Source organism: Heterodontus francisci, chromosome 10 (genome assembly GCF_036365525.1).
Source record: "Heterodontus francisci isolate sHetFra1 chromosome 10, sHetFra1.hap1, whole genome shotgun sequence".
In the NCBI taxonomy this organism is placed as follows: Eukaryota; Metazoa; Chordata; class Chondrichthyes; order Heterodontiformes; family Heterodontidae; genus Heterodontus; species Heterodontus francisci.
Window position 1 is genome coordinate 64,591,143 of NC_090380.1, and position 23,556 is coordinate 64,614,698.

The following is a 23,556-nucleotide window of genomic DNA, read 5'->3' on the forward strand; positions in this document are numbered from 1 at the left end:
GGTTATTTACCAAACTATTGTATAAAAAAAATACAAATTTGTACCAAACAGCAAACTTTTAAGTGTGTGTCTTTTTAATATAGTGTAGCAATAATTTTGAAGATTTTAGAAGCTTTAAAATACAGTTTCTTTAGTCATAATGCTTGGGTTGTTTTTTTAAACTAACTAGAAGTAAGTTTGTTTGCGATGGTAAATGTGTATTTATTTAAAATGAAACCAGTGATTTGCATATTTTGAAATTGATTTGGTTTCTACTCAGCTGTGTTAACTTGCCTTTTGTAACAGGGAGAGGTTATCCCAGATGGTGTTCTTTGCAACTTTCAGGCCTGGTGGCTTACGTATTTTGGTGAGTGCTGTGCTTCTTTTCAGATGCAGTATACCCAAAACTTGTTATGCTGATTTCTAGTTTGATAATACACTTAACATCAAGCAACACTTGTGTATTTCCTCTCTCTAAAAGAAAGACTAGCATTTGTCTAGTGACTTTCATGACCTCAGGATGTCCCAAAGAACTTTGGAGCCAATAAAATACTTGTTGAAGTGTAGGCACTGTGTAATGTAGGAAACTGCTGCTTCTAGAATCATAGAAATTTACAGGACAGAAGGCGGCTATTTGCTCTATCGTGTCTGTGCTGCCAGCAAGGAGCCTTCCAGCCTAATCCTACTTGCCAGCTCTTGGTCCATAGCCCTGTAGGTTACAGCACTTCAAGTACATATCCAAGTATTTTTTTTCAAGTCTTATGAGGGTTTCTGCCTCCACCACCCTTTCAGGCAGTGAGTTCCAGATCCTCACCACCCTCTGGGTGAAAACATTTTCAGTTGAATTTCCTCTAAACTTTCTCCCTTTTGCCCTAAATCTATGTCCCCTGGTTATGAACCCCTCAGCCAAGGGGAATAGGACCTTCCTATTCACTCTACCTAGACCCCTCATAATTTTATACTTTCAATTAGATCTCCCCTTTAGCCTTCACTGTTCCAAGGAAAATGGCTCTAGCCTATCCAATCTTTCATCATAACTAAAATTCTCCAATCCAGGCAACATCCTCATAAATCTCCTCTGTTCTCTCTTTAGTGTAATTACATCTTTCCTATAGTGAATTGACAAGAACTGCACGCAGTACTCCAGCTGTGACCTAACTTGTGTTTTATACAGTTCCAGCATAACCTCCCAGCTCTTATATTCTATGCCTCAGCTAATAAAGGCAAGGATCCCGTATACTTTCTTGACCACTTTTACCTATCTGCCCTGCTACCTTCAGGAATCTGTGGACATGCGCTCCAAAGTCCCTCTATTCCTCTACACTTCTCAGTATCCTACTGTTTATTATGTATTCCCTTGTCTTATTAGTCTTCCCTAAATACATTACCTCACACTTCTCCAGAGAGAACTCCATTTGCTACTGTTCCACCCACGTGACTAGTCTATTGATATCTCCCTGCTGTATGTTTGACCTCTACCACCTAGAAGGACAAGGGCAGCAGATCATGGGAACACCACCATCTGCAAATTCCTTTCCAAGCCACACACCATCCTGACTTGGAACTATATCGCTGTTCCTTCACTGCCTTCACTGTTGCTGGATCAAAATCCTTGAACTCCCTTCCTAACAGCACTGTGGGTGTACCTACCCCACACGGACTGTAGCGGTTCAAGAAGGCAGCTCACCACCGCCTTCTCAAGGGCAATTCGGGATGGATAATGAATGCTGTCCTAGCCAGCGACGCCCACATCCCATGAATGAATCATAAGAGTTGGACAGCATTCAGGCTTGATAAGTGGCACGTAACATACATGCCACACAAGTGACCAGCTCTAACAAAGTGTTTAAACACCTCCCCTTGAATTTCAATGGCATTATCATCATTGACTTCCTTACCATTAACATCCTGGAGGTCACCATTGAGCAGAAACTTCACTGGACCAGCCACATAAATACCATGGCTAAAAGAGCAGGTCAGACTTTGGGTATTCTGCAGCGACTGACTTGCCTCCTGATTCCCGAAAGCCTTTCTACCATCTACAAGACACAAGCCAGGAGTGTGATGAAAGACTGTTCACTTGCTTGGATGAGCGCAGCTCCATCAAAACTGAAGCTCAACATCATTCAGTACAAAGCAGCCTGCTTGATTGACAGTGCATCCACCGCCTTAAACATTCACTCCCTCTACCACTGACGCATTGTGGCCCCAGTGTGCACCATTTACACGATGCACTGCAGCAATTCATCAAAGCTTCTTCAACAGCAATTCCTTGACCTCTGCCACCTCAACGAACAAGGACGACGGGCGCATGGGAACACAGCAAGTTCCCCTCCAAGTCGTGCACCATCCTGTCAGGGAAATATATTGCCATTCCTTCATCATCATCACTGGGTCAAAATTCTGGAACTCCCTCCCTAACAACACTGTGGGAGTACGTTTATCATACAGACTGCAGCAGTTCAAGGAGATGGCTCACCTCCACCTTCTCAAGGGCAAGGGGGATGGGCAATAAATGCTGACCTTGCCAGCAACACCCACATCCATGAATGAAGAAAAAGTTGTTGGTGTTCTACACAGAAACTATTTTCCTTGAACAGGATTTTGAACAGTATACAGCATTTCTGAAATTACTGCTCATTATGGTCCAAGCAGGGTAATTTCAACTTCAGTAACTATCAGAGGCAGGAATTCTGGCTAATGACTTTTGTTTTTTTCCTAACCTGGGCAGAAGAATGTGTATTAACCCTGAGACACAAAGGGCTGGCTGCATCAGAGCTGCATCAGGAACTTCAGTTATCTACTGGGCCATCAAGAAGCTTGTCACTTTATGGAGCTTATGTTCCCAGGTCTGGGTTAGAACTTAACAGGCTATCCACCGTATGCTTTTTAGGCAAACCGATTCATAAGGCAGAACCTGGGAAATACAGAAGTAAGCTTTGTTTCCAAAGATTGCTTTAGCGTTTTTTAGCGTGACACATGGAAGCAGTGTATTCATGCTTGTATTGTACAAGGATCTATCCTTGGCCCACTCCTATTTCTTGTCTACATGCTACCACTTGGTGACCTCATCAGAAAACGCAGCATCAGTTTCCACATATACGCTGACGGCACCCAGCTGTACAACACCACCATCTCTCTTAGCCTTTCCATTGTCTTTAAATTGTTATACTGCTTGTCCGGCATCCAGAACTGCATGAGCAGCAGTTTCCCTTATTTTTAAATATTGAGAAGATCAAAGCCATTGTCTTAGGTCCCCGTGCCAAACTCTGTTCCCTAGCCACTGACTCTGTCCCTCGCCTTGGCAACTGTTTTAGGTTGAACCTCAGATTAAAAGGTTAAGGGGTGGTTTGATCAAAAGTTTCACTATGTTAAGGGGAGTAGATAGGAGTAGGTAGAAAGAAACTATTTCCACTGGTTGGGGCGTCTAAGGCTAGGGGGAATAGTCTAAAAATTAGAGCCAGACCTTTCAGGAGTGCTGTTAGGAAACACTTCCATATACAAAGTGTCGTAGAAATTTGGAACTCTCTTCCGCTAAAGGAAGTTGATGCTAGGTCGATTGTTAATTGATCAGCCATAATATTGAATGGTGAAACAATCTTGAGGGGCTAACTGGCCTTCTGCTGTTCCTATGAACCAGATTGTTAGCAACCTTGGTGTCATATTTGACCCCAGAATGAGCTTCTGACCACATATCCGCACCGTTACCAAGACTGCCTATTTCCAACTCCATAACATCACCTGATTCAATCCCTGCCTCAATTCATTTGCTGCTGAAACCCTCTAGACTTGACTATTCCAACGCGCTGCTGGCTGGTCTCCCATGTTCTACCGACTGTTACGACCAAGGTGGGAGAGATGCACTGTCAATTCAGTCTCATTACTCCACAGGTCGCAGCATATTAAGGTTTTCTCACCCAACCGGAAAACAGCCAAATTAAACACTCTCTTAACCACCAGGATAAAACAGACCAAACCATGTAACTTTAGACAACAACAAATTAACTATTTATTTAAAAAACTAAAAAGATAAACCTATGTCTAAAGACCTTATAACGACTTATTTTAACCTAACTTCCCCCATTCACACACAAACGTTCAAAAATCACGGTTAACAAATAACCCTGAGACATTAAGAGCTGTTTTTTTTTTTTAAAATGATGTTTTTAAAAAATTAGCTGTTTCTTGAGAATAAATAAGTCTGTCTTTGTGGTTTCCATTCCTGATGGGTGAGGTATTCTAATGTGAAAATAATCAAATGCTACTCAAAGTCTCAACACAGATTTGATCAAATAGTCTGTTCTTAATAGGCCCTCAAAACACTTAGGCTGCAGCAGGCATCAAGACCACTGGCGAATTTCAGAAAATACAATCAGTCAAGACCGATTCAATCTTGAAACAAATACTTCCTGGCTTGGAACTAAAGAAAAGGAGTTTTGCTACCTTCAGCAATACCAATGGTCTCTACAAAAAAAAAAGGCTTTCTTTTCTCAGGCAATTAACCTGGCCTGTAGCTCCTTGTAGAATTTCTGCTGAGAGAGAATAAACAGCTCTTTTCAGTAGCATGCCTCGCTGGTGTCTGGTTCGGATCGGTTTTTGCCAGTTTTACACAGTCAAATCGAAACATTATACCACATGACCTCTCTCTTTCTCCTGCTGTGGCCTAGGTAACAAAATGCAGTTGGCACAGTGTGTCTCAGAAATCCAAAAGCTTCTCTGTCTTAAAGGCACACTGTTTTAATTCAAGGAGAAAATAAATATGGTTCCGTGACACCTCCGTAAACTGGAGGTCAGCTGAATCTCTGCTACCCATGTCCTAAATCACAACTAGTCTTGTTCACTCATCACCCCTGTGCTCACTGACCTGCATTGGCTTTTGTTTAAGCAATACCTTAATTCTTAAAATTCACACCCTTTGTTCTCAAATCCCTCCATGACCTCACCCCTCCCTATCTCTGTAATGTCCTCCAGTCCTCTGAGATATCAGCACTCCTCTAATTCTGGCCTCTTGAGCATCCCCGTTTTTAATCGTTCCACCATTGGTTGTCATGCCTTCAGTTGCCAAGGACCTAAGATCTGGAACTCCCTCCCAAAACTTCTCTGCCTCTCTGTCTCTTACCTCCTTTTAGGACACTCCTTAAACCCTACCTCTTTGACCAAGCTTTTGGTCGTCTGTCCTAATATCTCCTTATGTGGCTCGATGTCAAATTTTGCTTTATAACACTCCTGTGAAGTGTGTTGGAGCATTTTATTACATTACATTAGGGGGAGATGGTGGCTTTGTGGTAATATAACTGGACTAGTAATCCAGAGGCCCAGGCTAATGCCCTGAGGAGACAGGTTCAATTTCCACCACAGTGGCTGGTGGAATTTAAATTCAATTAATAAAAAATCTGGAATTGAAAGCTCATCCCAGTAATGGTGCCATGAAACTATCATCGATTATTGAAAAAAACCCATCTGGTTCACGAATGTCCTTTTAGGGAAGGAAATCTGCCGTCCCTACCTGGTCTGGGCTCCGTGTGACTTCAGACCCACAAGAATATGGTTGACTGTTAACTGCCCTCTGAAATGGCTTTGCAAGCCGCACAGTTCAAGGGCAATTAGGGATGGGCAACAAATGCTGGCCTGCCAGCGATGTCCACATCGCATGAAAAAATAAAAGAAATTAAAGGCACTATATAAATACAAGTTGATGATAAGATTGGTCACTGCATATAAATTGTACAGGAGAAGACAAAAAGCATTAAATGAAAACAAGTTCTCACAGATGATTATTTATCTTCGCCCCAGCGTGTCACCTCATTGAAGATGACCGTTTGTATAAAAGGAATAAAGTATGTGCCAAAAGAAAGGTCAACATTTTTAGAAGACTCCATAGGACAATTTTGCATGAAAGCTAATTTAGAGCAGACACCAGAAGAACCTTTTTTACATAGGATTGCACATGATATACGGCTCAAACAGGCCATTCAGCCCAACCATTCCATGCCAGCGTGTATGCTTCACTCGAGCCTCCTCCCATCTTTCCTCATGTAAATCCGCCATCCTAACCCTCTATTCCCTTCCTTGTATGCTTATCTAGTTTCCCCTTAAATGCATCTGTACTATTCGCTTCAACCACTCCCTGTGGTAACGAATTCCACATTCTCATCACTCTTTGGGTAAAGAAGTTTCTTCTGAATTCCCTATTGGATACCTGGGTGACTATCTGATACTGATGACCTCTAGTTATGCTCTTCCCCACAAGTGGAAACAATCTCTATCCACTTTATCAAAACTATTCATTATTTTAAAGACCTCTATTAGGTCACCCCTCTGCCGTCTTTTTTTCAAGCAAACGAAGACCCAGCCTGTTCGTTCTTTCCTGATATGTATACCCACGCATTTCTGGTATCATCCTTGTAAATATTCTCTGCACCCTCTCCAGTGACTCTATATGCTTTTTATAATATGGTGACCAGAATGCACGTATTAAGTGTGGTCTAACCAAAGTTTGATGCAGGTTTAGTATAACCTCCCTACTTCTTAATTCTGTCCCTCTAGAAATAAAGCCGAGCACTGGGTTGGCTTTTTTTCAAATGGCCTTGCTAAGCTATGGTGCAACCTTTAGTGGTCAGTGTATTTGTACTCTGAGATCCCTTGATTCTTCTACCCCACCTTGACTTGCACTGTCTAAGTAATAAGGGACCTCCCTATTCTTCCTACCAAAACGTCATGCCTCACATTTATCCATCTTAAACTTTATTTGCCAATTATTTGGCCTTTTAGCAAGTTTATTAATATTATCTTGTAATTTGTTGCAGTCCTCCTCAATATTGACTATCCTCCCGACCCCAATTTGGTGTCATTGCAAATTTAGAAATTCTGTTTTTGATTCCAAAGTCCAAATCAATAATGTGAATTGTGATCAACAGTAATCCCAGCACTGATCCTTGTGGAGCACCACTTCCCATCTTCTGCCACTCTGAATAACTACCCTTTACTCTGACTCTTTGCTTTCTGTCTTGGAGCTAGCTAACAATCCATCCTTCCATTTGTCCCGACTCTGCATTCTCTGGCCTTTTATTCATTAGTCTATTATGGGGCGCCTTAGTGAAGGCCTTTTGAAAATCCAGATAAATTGCATCTACTGCATCACCATTGTTTACTCTTTCTTTTGAAACTCATGCTGACTATTCATTATTATATTTTTCTTTTCTAGATATTTTTCTATTCTCTCCTTTAGTAGAGATTCATTATTTTTCCTATCACCGATGTTAAGCCGACTGGTCCATAATTCCCTGGGAATGCTCTGTTCCCCTTCTTAAATGTAGGAATTACATTAGCTATCTGCCAGTCCTCTGGCACTACATCTTTTTCGAATGAATTAAGTATGTGTCGTAGTGCATTTGCTATCTCTTCCCTAGATTCTTTTAAAATGTGTGGAGGCAATCCAACCAGACCAGGGTTTTATCCTCTTTGAGTTTGATTAGTTTATTCAATACGTCCTCTTTTTTTATTTTAAATGCACTTCTCTTATTACTCATCTAATCATTCAATGTCATGTCTACCTTTTTTTTCTCCCTGGTAAATTACTGAAGTAAAATAATTATTTAATATTTCTGCCATCTTTCTGTCGTTAGCTGTGGTATTATCCTGTCTATCCCTTAAAATATTTTTCCATTTTGTTTAACGTTCCTTCATAACTTCCTCTTTGCCTTCCTAATTGCTTTTTTGATTTCACTCCTAATCTCTTCGTATTCTCTCTTATTGTGCACTCCCATGCTCTATGAACTTAATGTATGCCTCTTTCCTAACCCTCAGTTGTTCCTTTATGTCTTTATTCATTCAGGGAGTCTCACTAGTGTTTAGTTAGTTCTTTCCTTTTAACGGAATATATTTTTCCTGCACTCTGTTGAACACTGATTTCAATGCTTACCATTGTTGTTTGCCAATATTGTTGCCCATTTTATTTCCCCAAGTTCTATTCTCAGCCCCTTTTAAAATCCAGCTTTTCTCCTGCTTTTTGTCATTCATATATTCTTCTCTATTATCATCTTAAAGCGTATCATATTAGGGTCACGTTTGCCTAAATGTTCCCCTACTTTTACTTCTCTCTTAGCTGCTGTGGTTCATTCTCCATTACTAGATCCAATAGTGAATCTTCCCTTGTTGGGCTTTTTGCATTTTGGGTTCGAAAGTAGTCCTGTTAACATTGTAAGAACTTCATTCCCTTATCCCCTTTACCTACCTCTCCTGTCCAATTAATATCGGAGTAGTTGAAACCCCTTATGATTATTTTTTTCCTAATTTGTCTGCATATTTCTTCCTCCATCTGGCTTCCACTATTTAAGTGGTCTGTAGACCGCACCTATTAGTGTGATTGATCCTTTATTGCCTTTTATCTCTATCCATATGGATTCTATTTTTGTGTTCCTTTTTTCTACTGTTGCGTGATGCCTAATAAGTACAGCTACTCCACCTTCCTTTTTCCCCCTCTATCTATCTTCTGAAGATATTACAACCTGCGATGTTTAATTCCCCCCAGTCCCCATTTTTCTGTAGCCATGTCTCAGTAATTCCTACCATCTCTGGTTCCTCCCAATGCTTGATTGCCTGCAGCTCCTGTGTTTCATTACGGACGCTGTGAGCATTGCCGTACAGACATTTTAACTCATTTTTGATGGGATTTCCTCTCACTTTGTGTAATCATCTCTTTGGACTCCTATTCTATAACTCTATTTATTGCCTTGCCATCAATGTCCTCCCTTACTTTATCCTTTCCTATGCTCTCCTTTCCTGTTATTTATACAAAGGATGAGCAATATCTTGAATGATGTGCCAGACAAGGTGATAGAGACATAGACATTGGAGGAATTCAAAGCACAGTTGGATGCACAGCTACAAAAAGAAAGCAAGAGCCTGCGTTTATATAGTACCTTTCTCATCCTCAGCTACAAAAAGAAAGCAAGAACCTGCATTTATGTAGTGCCTTTTACATCCTCAGGACATCCTAATGAAATATTTTCTAGTCAATGTCATAATGTAGGGAAACCCAATAGTTAATTTGGCATAGTATGGTCTCACAAACAGCAGTGAGTATTTGCCTTTGGTAGTGTTAGTTGAGGGATAAAAGGTGGCCAGGTCACCTAAAGAAATTCCCTGCTCTTCTTCAAATAGTGCCATGAGATCTTGTACATCCACTTGAGAGGGCATACAGTAGCTCAATTTAACATGTCACCCGAAAGTCAGCACCCCTGATAATGCAGTGCTCCTGATATGACTGCCTAAATTATAAGGTTAAGTGGCTGGAGTGGGGTTTGAAGTTTTGACCTTAAAGCCAAGAGGGCTGCCACTGAGCCACCACTGACCCTTGTGAGAGCTTGAATGCTGGCGAACTGAGACTTGATGGGCCAAATGGTCTCCCCTTGTCCTTGACTTTTCCTATTATCTTGTGTAAATTGTCCTGTGCCAATAGAAACCTGCACAAATTTAAAAAAAGAGAATGGTAGACTTTCTAATATAATTGCATAACGTCAAGCATCTGGTACTAGTGAATATAACAATTATCGTTTGTAATTTCAAATTTTAATCCTGTTAATGAAATACAATTGCTTGTTTAGGACTTGTATTAACCATAATACAGTTGTGTTAATATAGGCTCTAGGTGGGGGATATGCTTGAACGCCTTTGTAGTTTTTGTGTTATCTGATTTTTAAAGTGTAGCTGGAATATTGTGTGCAATCTGGAGCATTGTGTGCAGTTTTAGTCTCCTTATCTTAGGAAGGATGTTCTTGCCTTGGAGGGAGTGCAGAAAAGATTTACTCGGCTGATTCCTGGGATGACAGGATTGACGTATGAGGAGAGATTGGGTCGACTAGGCCTATATTCACTAGAGTTTAGAAGAATGAGAGGGGATCTCATAAAAACCTATAAAATTCTAACCGGACTATACAGACTAGATGCAGGGAGGATGTTCCTGATGGCTGGGGAGTCCAGAACCAGGGATCACAGTCTCAGGATACAGGGTATGCCATTTGGAACTGAGATGAAGAGCAATTTCTTCACTGTCAGGGTGGTGAACCTGTGGAATTCTCTACTGCAGAAGGCAGTGGAGGCCATGCCATTAAATATATTCAAGAAGGAGATAGACATATTTCATCATGCCAAAGGGATCAAGACAATCAGTCATGATCATTTTTTGGATGGTGGAGCAGGCCCAAAGGACCAAATGGCCTACTCCTGCTCATATTTTCTATGTTTCTAGCTGTAATCCTGAATGATCAGTTCATTGACTAAGTAGTAGCCAGTGTTCATTGTGCAGTTATCTAATTTCCAATTGAATAAGTTCTAAACATAACACTAGCTACTAGGAGACTACGTTATAAAAATGCCGTTAGCCAGTTTATATTTTGTAGGAACAGTTTCTTTGAATAAACCAAAAATATAAATTCAGTGATACTGCGCTCCCAGCAGGGAACTGCACTCAATGGTAATGCCTGACAGAAAATCTGGGCTACACTACTGAAGCCCTATCTCAAACCACTGTTTCCTTCAATCACAGCTCTGCATTCTAAGTATAGGATTTCTAAATCTGCCCTCAAATATGTGTGATTATTTTATATCAGTGGCTTTTATTTTACCAAATATTGCAGTAAGACGTTGAGTTTTTGAACCAATTGAGGATTTGCTTATGTCAAACAACTGTGTAAACGCATTTTAAAAAAAGCTAAATCTGGTTTAATGCCTGATTACTCAGCAGAAAAATTCAAATCGCTTTAAACTCCCCACCACAAACTCCGTTCCCTAGCCACCGACTCCCTGCCAATTGTCTGGGACTAAACAAGATTGTTCACAACCTCGCTGTCGTATTTGATCCAGAGCTGAGCTTCCAACCACATCTCACAAAGTTCACCTACTTCCACCTCCGTATCATCGCTTTACTCTGCCCCATCTCAGCTCATCATCTGCTGAATACTTCATCCATGCTTTTGTTGCCTTTAGACTTGACTATTCCAATGCTGTTCTGGCTGGCCTCTCATCTTCCACCCTCCGTAAAGTTGAGCTCATCCAAAACTCTGCTGCCTGTGCCCTAACTCTCACCTAGTCCTGTTCACCCATTACTGCTCTGGGTCGGACAATGCCTCAATTTTAAAATTCACAGCCTTGCTTTCAAATCCCTCCACAGCTTTGCTCCTACCTACATCAGCAACCTCCTACAGCCCTCTGAGATCTCTGTGCTCCTCCAAATCTGACCTTTTGCTCATCCCCAGTTTTAATTGCTCTCCTATTGCCAGCTGCCTGGGCCCTAAACTCTTGAATTCCCTCCCTAAATCTCTCTGTCTGTCTACCTCCTTTAAGACACTCCTTAAAACTTACCTCTTTAACCATACTTTGTCATCTGTCCTAGTATTTCCTTGCGTGGCATGGTGTCAGATTTTGTTTCATAAAGCTCTTGTGAAGCACCTTGAATCATTTTATTACATTAAAGACGACATATAAATTCGAATTGTTATAAATCTTGAGACCTTGTGCACAATCTGCAGGACTGAAGCATTGCGTAGTTGAGAAAAATATACACTTGGTTGTGTACAAACAGTTCTTTGCTCTTCTAAGATGATAACATTTTTTTGTATCAGCCTACAATTTTTATTTGAATTGCAAATGAACATATTTAAAACAAATAGATCACAATTGGGCATTATTTGCTAAACCACGTACTTCAGTTTGTTTTTTTGACAACTGTGTTTTACATGCTATTTTTAGTTTGAGATCCTCTGACAATCTCTCAGAAAAAAGTGAAAACATTGTTTTACAAACTTCCAGCAACCAAAAATAAATTGACTGCAAAAATCTAGGAATTACATGTTCTGGGCTTGCATAGCTCCTCTATCTGTGTAATATCTTTGTAAATGCATGGAACATATAACTGGAGTTCATCAAATGTAACTAACTAAGGTATTAATGAATCTACGGTCTCTGGAAAGTCAGTCAACATTGTTTGTACTGTTAGACCATGATCTCAATTTTTTTCAATTTTATTCAGAATACAAGACTAGTTGGTACCATTTGCATTGAAGGAATTAAATAGCCTGGGGGTAAAAAGTTCAGTATATAAACAGATGGCTAGATTTTCTTGCTCTCTGATTATCAGCATACTGGAAAGGAAAATTGGTGAAGATTATATTTGAGGTGAACAATTCTGTTGTAGGAATTAGCTGCTTACTGGGATAATTTTCTACTTGGTGGTGATGGGGTGGAGTGGATCATCTACCCTTTTTAGGGCTCACCTGGTTTTCATCCTATTCGAGAATAGGCTAAAGTTGCTCGAGTGCTCTTAGCTTTGCTTAATGATGGCAGTACTATACCCTCTCCAAACACTTTTTTTTCCCCCTGTGTCTCTCTCCTCTTCTGAAGGTGAGAATTTATACTCAACTTGATTCCAGGGGCTGAACACTCATGGTATTCAATTATTTTTAACTACTAGTACATCTGTCATGCCGTTGATAATCAACAAGTTAAAAGATATAGTGTTCTATCACATGGTCCCACAAAGCCCCAACAATAATAGTGCAAAAGAGATACGTACACATTGGAGAGGTTGTAGAGAAGAGTAACAAGAAGATACCGTGTAGAGGGATGAGTTTAGAGGAAAGATTAGAGAAGCTTAATCTCTACAGCCTAGAGACGAGAAGGCTGAGAGGGGTAACTAAAGTATTAAATGGTATTTTTGGAACCAGAATATGACTTTCAGTAGAAGTCGAAACAGCCATGACAAACGTGCTAATCTTAATGAAATACTTGCTGACCTTGTGTGCTATTGTGCACAAACACCAAGCATATAGTTGGGATTTCTCACCATCAGCTGATGTAACTTCAGACAGGCTTAAAAGGGGTTTTCACTGATCTTCTACCAAGTCACAGCAGCCAATTGAGAGAAACCCCAAGGAAATTCCCGGCAAGGGAGTCTAGACCAAGTTCTGTCATCAGGTCAAACCGAGTTAGACAGCTGGGGAGGGGGAAGGGGAGAGTAGGAGAGAAGAAAAAGAGGGAAGTGGAGAAAAGGGGATAGTGAGAAGATGGGGATAAAGGGCAGAGTAGGGGAAAAGGGGATACATTTGCGGGTTTGAGGCGTGGTGCGGAGTGAGATAGCACAATGAGGCTAGCAAACTACTTCAGCAAGTATAGGAAAGAAACGAGATAAAGATGATGAGTAAGTCGAGGGATGAGGATGACAAAAGATCTCATGGGATAGGGGGTGGCATTATTTCACTTGGGATTAGGATTTGGTGACATCTAGCATTCTACTGTTCAAAATAAAATAATTAATTTAGCAAATTTATCAGAGTCTAGGAAATGCTGTGATCAGATTTGCTGAGGGAGCTCCAGTATCTCCGATGCATAAGCAATGCATTCAGTCACATATGGAAAATGAAGAAACAGGGCAGCATGTTGTGAATGAACGAGGTTATGAACAGAGCTTAGCTGGAAAATTGGCAACATTGGCCTGAATATGGTGCACTTCCAGCTGTGTATGCCCAAGGGATTTGAACTTTTATTGTGTGGTCATCTGTAGGGTCAAAATGAAACAAAATTAAAGATCTTGAATTGTAAAATATTTAACATAAAAAGTTTTTTTTAAAAACTTTCCTGTTCGATGACTTTGAGAACTCAAATTGGTATAGCGACATCCCGTGGCCAATATTCAGAACTGCAGACAGTCTGCAAGCATCTTTTTTAAATAGGGAATTGCACAGAATGAGAGGCTTTAGTAACTGAAAAACATGACATAAGGGTTGAGTGCTTTAAATAGGTACGTCCTATTAGAGCATCATGTACAGGTGTCATAGGTATTTTACAAACATATTGGGGTGTGCACGCCATTAACGTGGATAACTAATAATGACTGGTAATGGGATGGAGTGATTTTAATATATCTATATAGATTATACTTTTGGTTAACAGTTTGTATTTTTTGTTGAATTTTTGCTTAATTATAGTCATACCATAATGTTAGCTAATGAAAATTATCTTTTTAATACAATTTTAGTTATAATTAACATGTCCAAAGCGTTACTGCCCATTTTCTTCCTTTACCCACCCACACTTTGCTACCATGTTGTGGCTGAAATTACTTAGTGAGTGGAAGGTTGACGTATGAAATGATATTTTATCACTCTGTGCCATTGACCTTTGAATGTGCAATATGCTGCACTTTCAGTTGGCTCCATAAACATTTTAGGATTATAAAATTTAGGAGGTGAGTAATCCTTGGCATTTTTGTTAAGTACTGTATTATTCTGGACCAATAGGCAATCGGATAGACCCAGATGCACAGTGACAGCTCCAATTAAAACTTCTATAAGAATGAATAGTTTTTTTCTCTATATTAAATATATATCACACAGTGCTCAATGCAAAGTTTTAGCTGCTGTATTTAGGTTACTAAGTTAGTAGTGTAAACTAGAATTTTCAGTGTATGCAAAACTTTACTTTTCCTCTTCAGAGTACTTTTTTTTTTAAACAAACTGATGCTGCTATATCAGGTTGCAGTAGCAGAGAAGGAAGGCACTGTGTGGTGTTCACATGTCTGTTAATGAATGAAGCTAAGCTGTTAACCTTTTCCAATTAAGGTCACAGCCGATGTCATTTAAAGTTGAACATTAAATGGGAAAATACCACAAGTTCTATCAGTTCTTGTCTCAAAGAACAAAGAAAATTACAGCACAGGAACAGGCCCTACGGCCCTCCAAGCCTACGCCGATCCAAATCCTCTATCTAAACCTGTCGCCTATTATCTAAGGGTCTGTATCTCTTTACTTCCTGCCCATTCATGTATCTGTCTAGATACATCTTAAAAGACGCTATCGTTCCCGCGTCTACCACCTCCACTGGCAATGCGTTCCTTGCACCCACCACCCTCTGCGTAAAGAACTTTCCACGCATATCCCCCCTAAACTTTTCCCCTTTCACTTTGAACTCATGTCCCCTTGTAATTGAATCCCCCACTCTGGGGGAAAAAGCTTCTTGCTATCCACCCTGTCTATACCTCTCATGATTTTGTACACCTCAATCAGGTTCCCCCTCAACATCCGTCTTTCTAATGAAAATAATCCTAATCTACTCAACCTCTCTTCATAGCTAGCGCTCTCCATTCCAGGCCACATCCTGGTGAACCTCCTCTGCACCCTCTCCAAAGCATCCACATCCTTTTTGTAATGTGGCGACCAGATCTGCACGCAGTATTCCAAATGTGGCCGAACCAAAGTCCTATACAACTGTAACATGACCTGCCAACTCTTGTACTCAATACCCCGTCCGATGAAGGAAAGCATGCCGTATGCCTTCTTGACCTGCGTTGCCACCTTCAGGGAACAATGGACCTGAACACCCAAATCTCTCTGTACATCAATTTTCCCCAGGACTTTTCCATTTACTGTATAGTTCTTTTTGAATTGGATCTTCCAAAATGCATCACCTCGCATTTGCCCTGATTGAACTCCATCTGCCATTTCTCTGCCCAACTCTCCAGTCTTTCTATATTCTGCTGTATTCTCTGACAGTCCCCTTCAGTATCTGCTACTCCACCAATCTTAGTGTCGTCTGCAAACTTGCTAATCCGACCTCCTATACTTTCCTCCAAATCATTTATGTATATCACAAACAACAGTGGTCCCAGCACGGATCCCTGTGGACCACCACTGGTCACACGTCTCCATTTTGAGAACTTCCTTCCACTGCTACTCTCTGTCTCCTGTTGCCCAGCCAGTTCTTTATCCATCTAGCTAGTACACCTTGGACCCCATGCGCCTTCACTTTCTCCATCAGCCTACCATGGGGAACCTTATCAAATGCCTTACTGAAGTCCATGTATATGACATCTACAGCCCTTCCCTCATCAATCAACTTTGTCACTTCCTCAAAGAATTCTATTAAGTTGGTAAGACATGACCTTCCCTGCACAAAACCATGTTGCCTATCACTGATCAGCCCATTTTCTTCCAGATGGGAATAGATCCTATCCCTCAGTATCTTCTCCAGCAGCTTCCCTACCACTGACGTCAGGCTCACCGGTCTATAATTACCTGGATTATCCCTGCTACCCTTCTTAAACAAGGGGACAACATTAGCAATTCTCCAGTCCTCCGGGACCTCACCCGTGTTTAAGGATGTTGCAAAGATATCTGTTAAGGCCCCAACTATTTCCTCTCTCGCTTCCCACAGTAACCTGGGATAGATCCCATCCGGACCTGGGGACTTGTCCACCTTAATGCCTTTTAGAATACCCAACACTTCCTTCCTCCTTATGCCGACTTGACCTAGAGTAATCAAACATCTGTCCCTAACCTCAACATCCGTCATGTCCCTCTCCTCAGTGAATACCGATGCAAAGTACACGTTTAGAATCTCACCCATTTTCTCTGACTCCACGCATAACTTTCCTCCTTTTGTCCTTGAGTGGGCCAATCCTTTCTCCAGTTACCCTCTTGCTCCTTATATATGAATAAAAGGCTTTGGGATTTTCCTTAACCCTGTTTGCTAAAGATATTTCATGACCCCTTTTAGCCCTCTTAATTCCTCGTTTCAGATTGCGCCTACAATCCCGATATTCTTTCAAAGCTTCGTCTTTCTTCAGCCGCCTAGACCTTATGTATGCTTCCTTTTTCCTCTTAGCTAGTCTCACAATTTCACCTGTCATCCATGGTTCCCTAATCTTGCCATTTCTACCCCTCATTTTCACAGGAACATGTCTCTCCTGCACGCTAATCAACCTCTCTTTAAAAGCCTCCCACATATCAAATGTGGATTTACCTTCAAACAGCTGCTCCCAATCTACATTCCCCAGCTCCTGCTAAATTTTGGTATAGTTGGCCCTCCCCCAATTTAGCACTCTTCCTTTAGGACCACTCTCGTCTTTGTCCATGAGTATTCTAAAACTTACGGAATTGTGATCACTATTCCCAAAGTAGTCCCCTACTGAAACGTCAACCACCTGGCCCGGTTCATTCCCCAACACCAGGTCCAGTATGGCCCCTTCCCGAGTTGGACTATTTACATACTGCTCTAGAAAACCCTCCTGGATGCTCCTTATAAATTCTGCTCCATCTGGACCTCTAACACTAAGTGAATCCCAGTCAATGTTGGGAAAATTAAAATCTCCTATCACCACCACCCTGTTGCTCCTACAGCTTTCCATAATCTGTTTACATATTTGTACCTCTATCTCACGCTCGCTATTGGGAGGCCTGTAGTACAGCCCCAACATTGTTACCGCACCCTTCCTATTTCTGAGTTCTGCCCATATTGCCTCACTGCTCGAGTCCTCCCTAGTGCCTTCCTTCAGCACAGCTGTGATATCCTCTTTGACCAGTAATGCAACTCCTCCACCCCTTTTACCTCCCTCTCTATCCCGCCTGAAGCATCGGTATCCTGGGATATTTAGTTGCCAATCATGCCCTTCCCTTAACCAAGTCTCAGTAATAGCAATAACATCATACTCCCAGGTACTAATCCAAGCCCTAAGTTCATCTGCCTTACCTACTACACTTCTTGCATTAAAACAAATACATCTCAGACCACCAGTCCCTTTGCTTTCATCATCTGCTCCCTGCCTACTCTTTCCCTTAGTCACGCTGACTTCATTATCTAGTTCCTTACAGGCTTTAGTTACTACATCCTTACTCTCCACTGACCTCATTTGGTTCCCACCCCCCTGCCACATTAGTTTAAACCCTCCCCAACAGCGTTAGCAAAAGCACCCCCAAGGACATTGGTTCCAGTCTGGCCCAGGTGTAGACCGTCCAATTTGTAATAGTCCCACCTCCCCCAGAACCGGTCCCAATGTCCCAAAAATCTGAACCCCTCCCTCCTACACCATCTCTCAAGCCACGCATTCATCCTGACTATTCTTTCATTTCTACTCTGACTATCATGTGGCACTGGTAGCAATCCTGAGATTACTACCTCTGAGGTCCTACTTTTTAACTTGGCTCCTAACTCCCTAAATTCTGCTTGTAGGACCTCATCCCGTTTTTTACCTATATCATTGGTGCCTATGTGCACAACAACAACTGGCTGTTCACCCTCCCCCTTCAGAATGTTCTGCAGCCGATCTGAGACATCCCTGACCCGTGCACCTGGGAGGCAACATACCATTCGGGAGTCTCGTTTTCGACCACAGAACCGCCTATCTACTCCCCTTACAATCGAATCCCCTATGACTATAGCCCTTCCAATCTTTTTCCCGCCCTTCTGAACAGCAGAGCCAGCAACGGTGCCATGAACCTGGCTACTGCTGCCTTCCCCTGGTGAGCCATCTCCCTCAACAGTATCCAAAACGGTATACCTGTTGTGGAGGGAGATGACCGCAGGGGACACCTGCGCTGCCTTCCTGCTCTTTCTCTGCCTTTTGGTCACCCATTCCCTTTCTCCCTCAGCAATCCTAATCTGCGGTGTGACCAATTCGCTAAACGTGCTATCCACAACCTCCTCAGCATCGCGGATGCTCCAAAGTGAGTCCATCCGCAGCTCCAGAGCCGTCATGCGGTCTAACAAGAGCTGCAGATGGACACACTTCCTGCACGTGAAGGAGTCAGGGACATCAGCCATGTCCCTGAGCTCCCACATTGAGCAAGAGGAGCATGTCACGGGTCTGAGATCTCCTGCCATTTTTAATCTTAAGCTTAAACTTAGTTAAATGAAAAAGGAACGAAAAGTTTTTAAACAATCACATGATAAAATAAAAAAAAATAAAAAAAAGAGAAATAGAAAAAGCCTTACCTTATCTACACACCACCAAGTCCTTTTTTTTTGGTTAGAGCAGGAGGGCGGGTGGGAGACACTACAGGTGTCGTGTCTTGGGTTCAGAAACGGCCCAAATATATAGGGTTTTACTTAGCCAGCAGCCCCCTGGTCTCCGCCGAAAACAAAAGGAAATTAAGTTTACTTTAAACTGACCTTCCCAGCTGCTCACTTGCTCGCACTCTCTGCTCCCGAAAAAGCTGCTGCAATGAAAGTCTCATTGGAAGTAGGATTTTTTTTTTTTAATTAACAAAGGATTTGTTCCCCAATTTGGAAAAGATATTTTCAGATTTTGTAACAGGACTATATATTTCTCCCTCTTGGAAGTAAAATCTGTGTACTTGGATACTTAGATGCATATACATAACTGTGCAGAACTGACCTAAAAATTTAAGAGCACTTTGGAAGGGCTGAGTCCGAACCTTGCCAAATGAAATAATGTAATTTGGTACTGTAATTAAAGACAAGACCACAAATAACATGGTTGTGCACGGCTTTAAGAGAGCAAACTTTCAAACAATGTGACAAGCTCTAGAGAGGGTTAATTGGAAATTGGGACAAGAAAATGAAATGGGAGAAAATGTAACTACTAGAAAACAATTTTAATATTGTGGAAAGTGCATCTGTATGAGAAGGTCTAAATAATATTGACTGAATAAGGAGTTCAAAAATAAACTGAACACCAAGCAGAAATATTTTTTTAAAAATTGAGAAAATAAGGACGAAAGGTAGGAGAACCAAAAATAGGGCTACTTGGATGGCGAGGGAGATAGAGATTATGATGAAACAAAAAAAGAGAGTGTATACTGCATGTCAGGTGAATTCTTCAACTGAGAACCAGGCCAAATACAATAAGTTGAAAGGGGAGGTGAAGAGAAAAATAAGGCTGGCAAAGAGAGAATATGTGAATTGAATGGCAGTCAACATAAACCTTCCGGGAGCGGAGTGGAGAGGAGGGCAGTCAAACCTCTTCCAGTGCTCCGGAGTTTTGGAAAAAAAAAATGCAAACAGTGACGTCAGAGGAGAGCTGCAAGGTGATTGGTTGGTGAGTAGCAGCTGTTAGAATATCTTAAAAAAAAGGGGAAAGTTTTTTTTTGTTGAAAAAAAAATCTGTGGTGATAAGGTGAGTACTATGAAAGCGGTTTTTTTTAAGGACTTTAGATTGAAGTGGGTCGAACAAGGTCCCAAGTATAATTAGTATTTTTTAATTAAGGGAATAACTAATTAACCTAAGAGTACGTCATGGCAGGAGAGCTCAGCCCCGTGATGTGCTCCTCCTGCGCTATGTGGGAAATCAGGGACGCTTCCAGTGTCCCTGGTGACCATGTGTGCAGGAAGTGTATCCATCTGCAGCTACTGGCTACCCGCATTACGGAGTTGGAGCTGCGGGTGGATTCACTGTGGAGCATCCGCGATGCTGAGGAAGTCGTGGATAGCACGTTTAGTGAGGTGGTCACACTGCAGGTAATGGCTGCACAGGCAGAAAGAGATGGGTGACCACCAGATGAAGTAGTAGGAGCAGGCAGGTAGTGCAGGAGTCCCCTGTGACCATCCCCCTCTCAAACATATATACCGCTTTGGATACTGTTGGGGGGGATGACCTCCCAGGGGAAAGCAGCAACAGCCAGGTTCGTGGCACCATGGAGGGCTCTGCTGCACAGAAGGGGAGGAAAAGGGTTGGAAGAGCTCTAGTGATAGGGGATTCTATCGTAAGGGGTGCAGATAGGCATTTCTGTGGCCACAAACGAGACTCCAGGATGGTATGTTGCCTCCCTGGTGCTAGGATCAAGGATGTTTCGGAGCGGCTGCAGGACATTCTGAAAGGGGAGGGTGAGCAGCCAGAGGTCGTGGTCCATATTGGTACTAACGACATGGGCAGGAAGAGAGATGAGGTCCTGCAAAGTCAATATAGGGAGTTAGGCAGAAGGTTAAAAAGCAGGACCTCTAGGGTTGTAATCTCCGGATTACTCCCTGTGCCACGTGCGAGTGAGGGTAGGAATAGGAGGATTAGGCAAATGAATGCGTGGCTGAAGAACTGGTGTAGGCGGGAGGGCTTCAGCTACTTGGATCATTGGGATCTCTTCTGGTGCAGAGGTGACCTGTACAAGAAGGACGGGTTGCATCTAAACTGGAGGGGGACCAACATCCTTATGGGGAGGTTTACTGGTACTACTTGGGAGGGTTTAAACTAGTCTTGCAGGGGGATGGGACCCAAAGTAGTAGTCTCTCAGATGAGATAGTTGAGGCAAATGTAAAGGTTAAAGCAAGCAAGTCCAGTAGGCAGGCTGGGCAGGGGCAGGACAAGGGAGCGTGGAAGGTCTGGTAGGCTAAACTGCATTTACTTTAAAGCAAGAAGCCTTACAGGTAAGGCAGATGAACTCAGAGCATGGATCGGTACATGGGATTGTGATATTATAGCTATTACGGAAACGTAGTTGAGGGATGGGCAGGACTGGCAGCTCAATGTTCCAGGGTACTGATGCTTCCAGCCTGACAGAGGTGGAGGTAAGAGAGGAGGGGGAGTTGCATGATTGATTAGGGAGGACATCACGGCAGTACTTAGAGAGGATATCCCGGGGTTGGGGGGTGGGGAAGGAATGTCCAGCGAGGCCATATGGGTAGAACTTAGAAATAAGAAAGGGGTGATCACTTTGATGGGATTATACTATAGGCCCCCCAATAGTCAGAGGGAAGTGGAGGAGCATATATGTAGGGAAATCACAGATAGGTGTAGGAATCTCTGGTTGTAATAGTAGGTGATTTTAACTTCCCTAATATTGATTGGGACTGCCTTGGTGCTAAGGGATCAGATGGGGAAGAATTTAAGTGTGTCCAGGATAGTTTTCTGAAGCAGTATGTGGATGGCCCTACTGGAGAAGGGGCTACACTCGACCTCCTCTTAGGAAATGAGGATGGGCAGGTGCTTGATGTATCAGTGGGGGAGCACTTTGGGTCCAGTGACCATAACTCTGTTGGCTTCAAGATTGTTATGGAAAAGGCTAGGACTGGTCCTCAGGTTGAAGTCCTAAATTGGGGGAAGGCTAATTTCGATGGCATCAGACAGGAACTCTCAAAAGTTGAAAGGGAGAGGCTGTTTACAAGTAAAGGGATGTCTGGCAGATGGGAGGCTTTTAAAAGTGAGATAGGAAGAGTTCAGGGCTGGCATGTTCCTGTTAGATGGAAGGGCAAGGCTGGCAGGTTTAGGGAACCTTGGTTGACGAGGGATATTGAGGGTCTGGTCAGGACAAAGAAGGAGGCATATGTCAGGTATAGGCGGATGGGATCGAGCCAGTCCCTTGAGGAGTTTCGAGGATGTAGGACTACACTTAAGGAAATTAGTAGGGCGAAAAGGGGGCATGAGATTTCCCTGGCAGATAAGATAAAGGAGAACCCTAAAAGATTCTACAAGTATATTAAGAGTAAAAGGGTAGCTAGGGAGAGAGTAGGGCCCCTTAGGGATCAGTGTGGCAATCTGTGTGGAGCTACGGGAAATGGGCGAGGTCTTAAATAAATATTTCTCTTCCATATTTACCGTGGAGAAGGTCATGGAAGCTAGTGAGTTCAAGGGAGGGAACACCGATATCCTGGAGCATATCAACATTACAAAGGAGGCGGTGTTGGAGGTATTGAAGCACATTAAGGTGGATAAATCCCCAGGGCCTGACCAGGTGTATCCTAGGATGCTATGGGAAGCAAGGGAGGAGATTGCTGGGGCCCTGGCAGAGATTTTTGTATCATCGTTAGCCACAGGTGAGGTACCGGAAGACTGGAGGATAGCTCATGTTGTGCCTTTATTTAAGAAGGGCGGCAGGGATAAGCCAGGAACTAGAGGCCGATGAGCCTTACATCAGTGGTGGGAAAGTTATTGGAAGGGATTCTGAGAGACAGGATTTATATGCATCTGGAAAGGCATGGTCTGATTAGGGATAGTCAGCATGGCTTTGTGCATGGGAAATCATGTCTCACGAACTTTATTGAGTTTTTCGAGGAGGTGACCAAGAGGATTGACGAGGGCAGGGCGATGGACGTTGTCTCCATGGACTTTAGCAAGGCCTTTGACAAGGTCCTGCATGGTAGGCTGGTCCAGAAGGTTCGAACACATGGGATCCAGGGTGAGCTAGCAAATTGGATACAAAATTGGCTTGGTGATGGGAGGCAGAGGGTGGGAGTGGAGGGTTGTTTTTCAGATTGGAGGCCGGTGACCAGAGGTGTGCCGCAGGGATCGGTGCTGGGCTCTCTGTTGTTTGTCATATATATTAATGACTTGGATGTGAATGTAGGGGGCATGATTTGTAAGTTTGCAGATGACACCAAAATTGGTGGTATAGTGGACAGTGAGGAAGGTTGCCTAAGGTTACAACAGGATATAGATCAACTGGGAAAGTGGGCAAGGCAGTGGCAAATGGAATTTAATGCAGACAAGTGTGAAGTGATGCATTTTGGGAAGTTAAACCAGGGCAGGATATATACAGTGAATGGCAGGGCCCTGGGGAGTGTTCCTGAGCAGAGAGACCTTGGGGTGCAAGTACATAGTTCCCTGAAAATGGCAACACAGGTAGACAGGGTGGTGAAGAAGGTGTATGGCATGCTTGCCTTCATCGGCCGAGGCATTGAGTTGGGACGTCATGTTACAGTTGTACATAATGTTGGTTAGGCCGCATTTGGAGTACTGTGTGCAGTTCTGGTCGCCACACTACAGGAAAGATGTGATTAAGCTAGAGAGGGTGCAGAAGAGATTCACAAGCATGTTTCTGGTTTGGAGGGCTTGAGTTATAAAGAGACTGGATAGGCTGG

At 42.6% G+C, this 23,556-nt stretch overlaps 1 protein-coding gene across 3 annotated transcripts in view; it reads left to right on the forward strand.

The window, feature by feature from the left end:
- si:dkey-100n23.5 overlaps positions 1-23,556 on the forward strand; it is a 293,233-nt gene that overhangs the window by 49,268 nt on the left and 220,409 nt on the right. For all 3 annotated transcript variants that reach the window (XM_068040644.1, XM_068040642.1, XM_068040643.1), the window contains exon 5: positions 286-346. In XM_068040644.1, the coding sequence (XP_067896745.1) occupies positions 286-346 (61 nt within the window). The remainder of the gene's footprint in view (positions 1-285; positions 347-23,556) is intronic.